The following is a 10794-nucleotide window of genomic DNA, read 5'->3' on the forward strand; positions in this document are numbered from 1 at the left end:
TATGGTGAAAATAAAAACAATAGTTTCATAAAAGGTGGAAGCTGGTTTTCTCAATAGCAGTTTCTTTTTTACAAAAATGTTCAATATTTTGACAGAATTCTAAGACATTTTTGTTTCTGTGTTGAATCATTGGCAGTATTTAAAATGTATTTGCATCTTGAATTATAAATGTCTAGTTGAGAAGTTTTACATGACCAGATACCTCAGCTATCTTAAATGGTATTCTTGGTTGAAAATGAACACGTATGTTTTTAAATATATCTTAAAATTTCTTTTTAAGTTATTTTATGTTGTCATTCAAAAAATTCTTCAAATATGTCAGAAATCTTCTGTCAGATAAAATTTCAGTTACCTTTAGAGGTGCCTGGGTGGCTCAGTTGGTTAAGTGTCCAACTCTTGACTTTGGCTCAGGTCATGATCTCACGGTTGTGAGATGGAGCCCCATGTTTGGGTTCTACACTTAGCATGGAAGCCACTTAGAATTCTCTCTCACTCTCTCGCTCTCTTGCTCTCTCTCTCTCTATCCCCTCCATTCATGATCTCTCTCTAAAATAAAATAAAATAAAATAAAATAATTCAGTTGCATTTATTTTATTTTGTGCTTTATGTTCAAACCTAGTTTTAGTTTTATTGTTGACATTAACGTTGTAAGCCTAGTAACACTGTAAAAACCAAATTGCTAAATCTAAACGTTTTCTCTATACATACCTCTTTTCCCTCATATTCAATTTAGTAGGTTAATTTAATTTAACTTTTTACAGTTTATTTATTTTGAGAGAAGGAGCAAGTGGGGGAGTGGCAGAGAGAGAGGGAGAGAGAGAATCCTAAGCAGGCTCTGTGCTGATAGCACAGAGCCTGATGCAGGGCTAGAATTTTAGAACCATGAGATAATGACCTGAGCCAAACTTGGACACTACACTGACTGAGCCACCCACATGCCTCTAGTAGGTTAATTTTAAATGATATAATTTTAGGGGCACCTGAGTGGCTCAGTTGGTTAAGCGTCTGACTTCAGCTCAGGTCATGATCTCACAGTTCTAGGATTCAGGCTACACATTGGGCTCTGTGCTGGCAGCTTGGAGCCTAGAGCCTGCTTTGGATTCTGTATCTCCCTCTCCCTCTCTCTCTCTCTCTCTGCCCCTCTCCTCATGCTCTCTCTCTCTCTCTCTCAAAAATAAATAGTTTTTAAAAATTTTAAAAAATGATATAATTTTATATTCCAGACCACTAAGTTGTTCGGTTTACACTAAAAATAAATTTTTATTTTCATTTCTTTTTATTTGAAAATGACATTGCCTGTTGTCAGTAATCATATAAATGCCTTGCTCAAAATTTCATTATTTGAAATACATGAATGTTTGAGATACTTTTAAAAGATTTATTTGTTTTGGGGGGGGAGGGAGGGAAGGAGAGGCAGAAAGAGAGGGAGAGAGAGAATCCCAAGCAGGTTCCTCCACGCTGTCAGTGCAGAGCCTGTTGTGGGGCTTGAACTCACAGAACCATGAGATCATGAACTGACCCAAAACCAAGAGTCAGATGCTTGACTGACCTCGCTACCCAGGTGCCCCTGAAACATTTTTATTTTCAAAAAGAAGAACCACAACATGAAATAGTGTCATAATATTTGCTTGCTCTTGTATGATGATTTTATACAGAAGGTTTGGGCACTGTCCACATAGTAGAAACAAGTGAAGAATTCATTATTGTTAGCATAATGGAACTTGTTTTACCTTGAGTTTAATGACTCAGCACATTGTTAAAACTGTCCTACTTTTAGTCAAGAAATGGAAAGCTCTAGGGGCGCCTGGGTGGTTCAATCAGTTAAGTGTCTGACTTAGGCTCAGGTCATCGTCTTGTGATCTGTGAGTTTGAGCCCCATGTCAGGCTCTGTGCAGACAGCTCAGTCTGGAGCCTGTTTTGGATTCTGTATCTCCCTCTCTTTCTGCCCCTCACCTGCTCATGCTCTGTCTCTGTCTCTCTCTCAAAAAAATAAACATTGAAAAAAAAATTTTTAATTAAAAAAAGAAATGGAAAATTCTAGGTTTAAAGGTAGTTATTTTCATTTCACACACATACTGATAATTCAGTGAGGAATTCTCAAAGTATTATAACAAAGCATATTATGTGTTCACTTGTTATTAAAGAACCGACAATTATATTATGTACCTGGGTCTTGCCACATTTGTGTATGTCACATGTGTCGTAGTAATTGCCCTTGTTTGGCTTTTTTTTGTAAGTGGCTGTGAACAAGGCTGAATTTTAATGAAAGAGCAATACAGAACTGTACTATTGTACAGTAAAAATTTCTGAAATCTGCACGTGTACACACAGACATACACACACACACACGGTAACATATTAGGATTTCTGCTGACTTATTTTGTAGTATAATAGCAGTGTTTTATGTTAGATTTTAATGTACTTTAAAATATACTTAAAAGTAGAAATTCAGGGGGCGCCTGGGTGGCTTAGTCAGTTGAGCGTCCGGCTTTCACTTAGGTCATGATCTCGTGGTTCGTGGGTTCAAGCCCCGCGTCGGGCTCTGTGCTGACTGCCAGCTCAGAGTCTGGAGCCTGTTTCAGAGTCTGTGACTCCTTCTCTCTCTGACCCTCCCCTGCTCACGCTGTCTCTCTCTCTCCTAGAAATAAATAAAACATTTAAAAAAGTTTTAAAAAAAAGTAGAAATTCAGATAAATTTCAGAATCATTGAAGCATTTCTCTGAACTCCTGAGTTCTTTAAATTTGTTTTTAAAACACTTAGTTTAAAAATCACTCTTTTGTAGGACTTCAGATGGGGGCAAGCAGCTTTAGTTGTGGAAAGCTGACTTTTTGGTGATTTTTTTTTTCATTGGATAAAACGAAAAGATAAACTTGGAGTGTTGATTATAGGTGCAGAGTGAGAGGTTCTTAATTTTTTGTTCATCTCTAAAAGGAAAAGTGGGCACACTGTTCTCAAAGCCATATCAGCCCCAAGCAGAAGATAGAAATTGCCTGGGAGGAAAGGATCAAGTAAAACTCTTCAGAAAATATGCTCAAAGGGAGAGCAGAAGCAGTATCAATTGTTGCTTTAGTTTCATGATCCATGCTCTCATATGTTGTTCTCTAAATCACCTGTCTGCTGCCTTTCTAATTCAGGCATCAGCCCAGTAGTCCAGAGTATCAATCTGAAATTAATTCTGCAGATTCTCTTTGTAGATGAATATAAGAACTTTGTTCACTTCTCTTAATTCCATTTATGTTTATTTATTACTTCTTATTCACCTCTCTCTGTCTCTCTTTCTGCCCCTCCACCATTCACTTTCTCCTCCATTTCCAATTATGTAAGTAATATAAAATGTCTGCTTATAAGTCACTAGCATATTTAATTTTCTGAGATTTGTTGGTAATGTCCAATATAGTGTCATGTACACATTGGTCTTTACTAGATAGATACTTTATAAATAAAGACATCAATTTCAGTTTATTACTTTCTTAAAAAATTTAAATATGCCAAGATATCTCTTACCCACAATGTCTCTGTCAGAGATGTATTCTTATAATATTTTTAAATGAAACATTTGAAACATGCAAAGAAGTTGATAGAATTTTCACATTGAACACCATTATATTCAATATCTAGATTGTATAATAGTTTTCCTATGCCTGTTTTTTCACATGACTTTACACCTGTTTTCTCTCTCTGTGGATCCATTAATCCATCTTTTTGATGCATTTGAAAAGAAGTTACAGATATCGGTGCACTCCTCCCTTAAATCCTTCAGCATGCATATCATTAACTGGAGTTCAATATCTTCTTTTGAGTTCCAATTGATAGATGATGCAATGCACAAATTGTAAGTGCACCTTTCAGTAACGTTGACAATGTCTCCACTTTTGTAATCGGAACCACTCTCAAGACCTTGAATATTATCACTCCAGTATGATCATGCATGTCCCTCCTCCGTCTACATACCTACCCCCACTCAACAACTATTCTATTATTTTTCCAACCATAGGTTAGATTGGTGTGTTCTAGAAATTCAGACTAATTGAATACACAATCTGTACTCTTTTTGTATAAAGCTGCTTTCACTCAGTATTGTTGGAAGACACTTTTCCCCAGCTCTCTCAGATGTCTTGTGAGTGAGGCAATGTCTCTCCTTTGTTCTGGGCTACCTTTTCAAGGATGTTTATATAGCATACAGCCTTGGAACACAGAGATAGTGTTTCCTTCCAGAGTAAAGGGCAAGCATGCTTACTGCCCATTATGAAAAATTCAGCTTCCCTAAGGTCAGTGTTCCTCTCTTGTAATGCAACACACTGTGTGTAGGTTTCATTTGACCTTCTTCCTATCACCCAGTGGGAATAAGTGCTTGTAGAACCAGCACAAAAATGCTGATTACTTGTTACTGCCATTGCTCTGAATAATAAACATCCTTTGTCTCTGAGTTTTTAGTACTCAGCCTTCTACCAAAGTCTGGAAATTCTAGCAAGCTAATATTTTTAGCGTGCATTTGAGGTAAAAATCAAAGGCCCTTTACAGTTCTTGACAAGTACTGTGTTGTATATACTAGTAAATAATTCCTTTTTGTTACTCAGTGGTATTCTACTTTATGAATATAGCACCATTTATCCATTTTATTACTGAAGGTTAACTATACTGAATTTAATTTTTAGCTACAATGGATAAACCTGTTATAAATGTTTATGGTCAAGTCTTTGAGTGGATGTGTGTTTTCATTTCTCTTGGCTAAATAACTAGGAGTGAAATACTGGGTCATAGGACAAGTATATATTTAATTCTGTTAGAAATTGCAGAAATTGGACTTACTCCAAAGTATATCTTCTTTTTATATTCCTATTGGTAGTGCATGAGAGTTTTAGTTGCTCCAGAGGATACGGACTCTAATTCAAATTTGTGATTTTTTTTCACAATTCTCTGATGCCAGCTGAGCATTCTACAATTCAACTCATTTCTGCCACTATCTTCCTAGAGTTATTATCAGATCCCACAGGCTTAGTGCAAGACTGCCCCCTCCACCCCACTTCAAACGTCAGTTTTAAGCCCCACCTTGTCACCTGTGCTTCTGACCTAATGGCTGTAGATTAGAGGTTCCAACAACCTTCTCCATGAGTTTGAGTAATTTGCTAGAACTACACACAGAATACAGAGAGACATTTTGTTTACTAGATCACTGGCTTATCATAAAAGGGTATAACCCAGGAACAGCCAGATGGAAGAGATGTGTAAGACAAGGTATGTGGGAAGGGCACAGAACTCCCATGCCCTTCTAGGCATGTGATTCTGCCAGCGTCTCCACATGTTCACCAACTTGGAAGCCCTCCAAACCTTACCTTTTTGGTTTTTATGGAGGTTTCATTACAAAACCTACATTGACCATTGGGAATTAATCTCAATCTCTAGGAGCACCTGGATGGCTCAGTTGGTTAAATGTCTGGACTCCGCCTCACTTCATGATCTCACAGTTCATGAGTTCAAGGCCCATGTCGGGCTCTGTGCTGACAGCTCAGGGCCTGGAACCTGCTTCAGATTCTGTGTCTCCCTGTCTCTCTCAGAGCTGGGGTTGGGGTGGGGGTTGGGATCCATTATCAACATCCTCTGGTAGAGTGGTATATTTGTTACAATTGATGAACGTGCATTAATTACATCATAATTACCCCCAGAGTCCTTCGTTTATATTATAGTTCACTCTTGGTATTCTATGGATTTGGCTAAATGCATAATGACCTCTATCCATTGTTATGGTATTACATGGACCATTTTCACTGCCCTGAAATTCCTATGTGCTCTACCTGTTTATCCCTCCTCACCCTCTACTCTACCCAATCCTTGGAAACCACTGATCTCTTTACTGTCTCTGTAGTTTTACCTTTTATACAAGGTCATACAGGGAATCATATAATAGATAGTATAACTAGAGGTAATATTATGAATGGTCTCAACCTACAGTCTAGGAGGGGTATTGAAGAATTTTGAGACAGGAGACTGACTAATAGGCAAAGATTTATTATGAGAGAATATATAGATATGGAAGATGCTATGGAGTAAGGAGGAGACTTCATGCTTAAAAAACAATGAAGAAATGATTACAGTTACCCAGATAGGAGATAATCAATAATTTGTCAATTATTATGAATCTGAATTGCCTTATATACTAAACTGGGGAAAGAGTAATGTAAGATAGAATTTTAAAAATTATTCTTTAAGAATACCTTGAAGAATAGCCAGAATTTAGTAGTCTTTTAGAGTAGAATTTTACTGTAGATTTGGAGAAACAATTCACTTATAAATGATACCTAACAAAAATTGTAATAATAGGTGAAATACACCCATATACTAGGAACTGTGAGGAAATAAGTGATAGAATTTATATTACAGCAACAAAACATGAACATATGATAGCTGTAGTTAAAACTGCTGTCTCTTTATTCTCTTAATTGCTATAGTTGACCTGTGTATGCTTCACTTCATCTGATTTGATAGTCTGCACTTTCTTGACCGGGGAATGAAAAAAGAAATGAAAGCAAAAGAACTGTTTATAATTAGTGAGGAGAAAGTTTAGGGGGGAAAAAGGGAAGATTTGAAAATATTAAATAAAGCTTTAAAAACAGTAATTTTTTTATTTTAAAGAATGTAGGCAGTTGTGATTTTTTCCCTTAAGTTCTGCATAACATCAGACAGCAGTAAAGGTGCTGCCAAATTGCAGACTTCCACATGAGGGATTTTGAAACATCAGATGACTGGTTCAAAACCGTGTTTTCATGCATCCTGTTACTTTCAGCATGAATAGTCTCCTTTTACCTTGAATTTTGAACTGTTGTTTTTATTTGTTCCATATGATTATTTGGCTGTATGTAATTATTTAGCTTCCTTTAGAGTCATGGACTTGGGAGGAGTAAAGACTTTCTGGTCCCATATTTCCCTAAGTGTGCTTGTCAACTGCAGTCATAAAGAAAGGGCTCTGAGATCAGTTCAGTCAGGAAATTGCTGGGTTAAATAAACCCAGTCAAACAAATTTTTTATTTAGGTAGTGGACAGGAGGGATATGGAATCTCAGAGACTTTCATATATGCTAATGTGATTCATTTAGGGAGAAACAAGATAGAGCATTTATTTGACCACAAAATCCTTTTTTCACGAGTCTTTCTTGGAGCCATTGTTCCTTAGAACACACGTGGGGAAACTCAAATCCCTTAAATTTACAGATAAACATAAAAGAGATGAAATGGCTCATTCAAACCTGTGTAGCTTGTTTACTTAAAGAAATGGACTTGACCCAAGGGTTCCCATCATATTTAGTTTTGCTTCCTTTTGCCTCTAAATTCATAAAAGTCTTTGAAAACTACATGATATTTCGAATTAGACCCATAAAATACACACAAAAGCATTTGAAGACCTAAAACTAATGATTTAATTATTTTTAGTATATTTTGAACTGGCACATTGACTTTGATGAAAAGAGATTGAAAAAGCCAATTAATATTTGTAACCAAGTTTACACTTTTGCAGTCAGGAAACTTTTTCCGCCCCACAAAAATCAACCATATTTCAAATTATAAAAATCTATTTCCTTTATAAGAAACAGAAAAAAGTACAAAAATTTATGCAGAACAAGCTTTCCCACTTTCCAAAAAAAGAACTGAAGAAAAGGACTGTTTATGATTTGCTCTGTTGTTCCAAACCCCCTCTCTACATAAATAAACATGTATCTTTTAAAAACTTCTTTATGTATGGGACACCTGGGTGGTTTTGTCGGTTAAGCATCAACTTCAGCTCAGGTCATGATCTCACGGTTTGTGGGTTCGAGCCCCATGTTGGGCCTTGTGCTGACAGCCAGCTCAGAGCCTGGAGCCTGTTTCAGATTCTGTATCTCCCTCTCTCTCTGACCCTCCCCTGCTCACCCTCTCTCTCAGAAATAAATTTTTAAAATGTTAAAAAATTAAAAAAAAACTTCTTTATGTAGATGGCACTATGATAGATATGCTGTTTTTTGCCTTTAATATTTTTACTCAAGAATATTGCATATTTATTTTTTCACATTAATACATGTAGATCTTTTAAAATATTCTTTGTTGGAGTGCCTGAGGTGATTCAGTCGGTTAAGCATCCAACTTCAGCTCATTTCATGACCTCGCGGTTCGTGGGTTCGAGCCCCACGTCGGGCTCTGTGCTGACAGCTCAGAGTCTGGAGCCTGTTTTGGATTCTGTGTCTCCCTCTCTCTCTGACCCTCCTCTGCTCATGCTGTCTCTCTCTCTCAGAAATACATAAAGCATTTTAAAAAATTAAAAAAATAAAATTTATTTGTTGTTTTAGTTGAAGTATAGTTGACACATAGCGTTACATTAGCTTCAGGTGCACAACACAGTGATTCAACAAGTTTATATGTTATGCTATGCTCACTACAACCGTAGCTTACCATCTCTCACCATACAACGCTATTACAATATTATTGACTATATTCCTGATGACCTTTATCCTTGTGATTGATTCTTTTGTAACTGGAAACCTGTTCCTCCCACTGCCCTTCACCCATTTCCCCCCAGCCATCAGTTTGTTCTATGTATTTATGAATCTGTTTCTGCTTTGTTTGTTTTGTTTTTTAGACTATGCATGTAAGTGAAATTATACAGTTTTGTCTTTTTTGTCTAACTTACTCCACTTAGGATAATACTCTCTAGGTCCATCCATGTTGCAAATGGCAAGACATAGAGATTTTCTTTTAATGGCTCAATAATATTATATAGCTATTCTCTAATCTGTATAATTGGTTTCCCATTGATGGACATTAGGGTAGTTGTAATTTTTTTTTAACAGATAGTGCTGCAGTGAATTTTGATATAGGTCTTCTTTTTCTTTTGTTTTGAAACTTTGTGTGTGAGTATGTCTGTAGGAGAGTCCTTGAAGTGGAATTGCTGGGTCAAAGAATATGCACATTAAAATTTTTGTAAGTATTGCCAAATTGCCTTAAAAAATGGTCTTAGTTTATCTCCCATTGCCAGCATTGCAACACGGAACCTTAAAATGGTGTAACTCTTATTGAACTTAAAAAAAGACTTCATGCTTTGTAATGCATAATAGTGAACATCTTGCTGTATGAATTTGAAAATCATAGAGAAAATTTATATAACATTGATAATCATGATCTCTCTTTTTCTCTATCTCTCTCCCCTGCTCTTTACAGAGCAAATTATTCATGGAAGGATTTAGAAGCCTAAAAGAAGGAGAACCAGTGGAATTCACATTTAAAAAATCTTCCAAAGGCCTTGAATCAATACGGGTAACTGGACCTGGTGGGAGCCCCTGTTTAGGAAGCGAAAGAAGACCCAAAGGGAAGACACTACAAAAAAGAAAACCAAAGGGAGATAGGTAATCATTTTACTATGTTAGTTTATGAGTTTATTGAAAAAAGTTCTGAAAAATTATTTGCATTTTTTATGTTATTGGGCTTTATATATTCTAACCAAAATAAGTAAAATGCCATTATTGTATAGTTGAGTAAACTTTATCAGGAATATAGGCTACCTTGCAACTTGAACTCTCTGCACTATTTCCACCAGACTGTTCTGAGATCACAAAGGAGGAGTCGAGGTTCCCAGCAAATAGTGTTGTCCCTCTGTATGTTGTAATACCTCACCTGTTTTTCAAATGAAAATACATTTGTTGTTTTGTGTTTTTAAGAGATAACGCCTGTATAAAAAATTCAATCAATATAAAAACTTGTAAAGAGGTCAAGAAAAAAACCACTTGAAATCCTAACTAGAGGTAGGAATCATAATACATATGTAGTATTTTTGAAACTTGCATTTTTTCTTTTTCTTTTTTTTTAAATTTTTAATGTTTTGTTTTTTTTTTTTTGTTTTTTTTTTAAATTTCTGAGAAAGGGAGACAGCATGAGCAGGGGAGGGTCAGAGAGAGAGTGAGACACAGAATCTGAAAGAGGCTCCAGGCTCTGAGCTAGCTGTCAGCACAGAGCCCGACGCAGGGCTCAAACACACAAACCGTGAGATCATGACCTGAGCCGAAGTCAGACACTTAACGACTGAGCCACCCAGGTGCCCCAGAAACTTGCATTTTTCTAATCAGTTAAAAGTATATCATGGAGCATTTCATATCAATCATAAACACCTGTATAAATTCCCACTGTGTGAATGTACCAGAATTTATTTCTTTTTAATGTTTGTTTATTTTTGAGAGAGAGAGAGAGAGACAATGTGAGTGGGGGAGGGGCAGAAAGAGAAGGAGACACAGAATCCGAAGCAGGCTCCAGGCTCTGAGCTGTCAGCACAGAGCCTGATGCAGGGCTCGAACCCACAAACTGTGAGATCATAACCTGAGCCAAAGTCAGACTCTTAATCGACTGAGTCACCCAGTCACCCCAGAATTTATTTTTTGAATGTACCAGAATTTATATGCATCTGGCTTCAGGTTAGGTTATGATCTCACAGCTTGTGAGTTTGAACCCCACATCATGCTCTGTGCTAGCTGCTCAGAGCCTAGAGTCTGTTTCCGATTCTCTGTCCCTTTCTCTCTCTGCCTTTCTCCTGCCTGAACTCTGTCTTTGTCTCTCAAAAGTAAACAAACATTAAAAAAAAATGAAAAGAAATTAATGTACCAGAATTTGAACGAGGCTAAACTAATTTATAAAATTTAAGCTGTTTTGAATTGTTTGACATCACCAATAGCACCACAGTGGGAATCCTTATATGTACGTTTTTAAAAAATTGTCTGATTAAAAAAAAATCAAAAAAAAAAAAAAAAAATTGTCTGATTATATCCTTATTATAAATAACTC

General features: G+C 36.4%; 1 protein-coding gene across 2 annotated transcripts in view; it reads left to right on the forward strand.

Annotated features, from left to right (window-relative positions):
- Window positions 1-10794, forward strand: part of LIN28B (lin-28 RNA binding posttranscriptional regulator B) — a 122236-nt gene that overhangs the window by 54442 nt on the left and 57000 nt on the right. For both annotated transcript variants that reach the window (XM_077780079.1, XM_077780080.1), the window contains exon 3: window positions 9184-9368. In XM_077780079.1, coding sequence (XP_077636205.1) covers window positions 9184-9368 — 185 coding nt within the window. The remainder of the gene's footprint in view (window positions 1-9183; window positions 9369-10794) is intronic.

This window comes from Crocuta crocuta, unplaced genomic scaffold, assembly GCF_008692635.1.
Source record: "Crocuta crocuta isolate KB4526 unplaced genomic scaffold, BGI_CrCroc_1.0 scaffold147, whole genome shotgun sequence".
Classification (NCBI taxonomy): domain Eukaryota; kingdom Metazoa; phylum Chordata; class Mammalia; order Carnivora; family Hyaenidae; genus Crocuta; species Crocuta crocuta.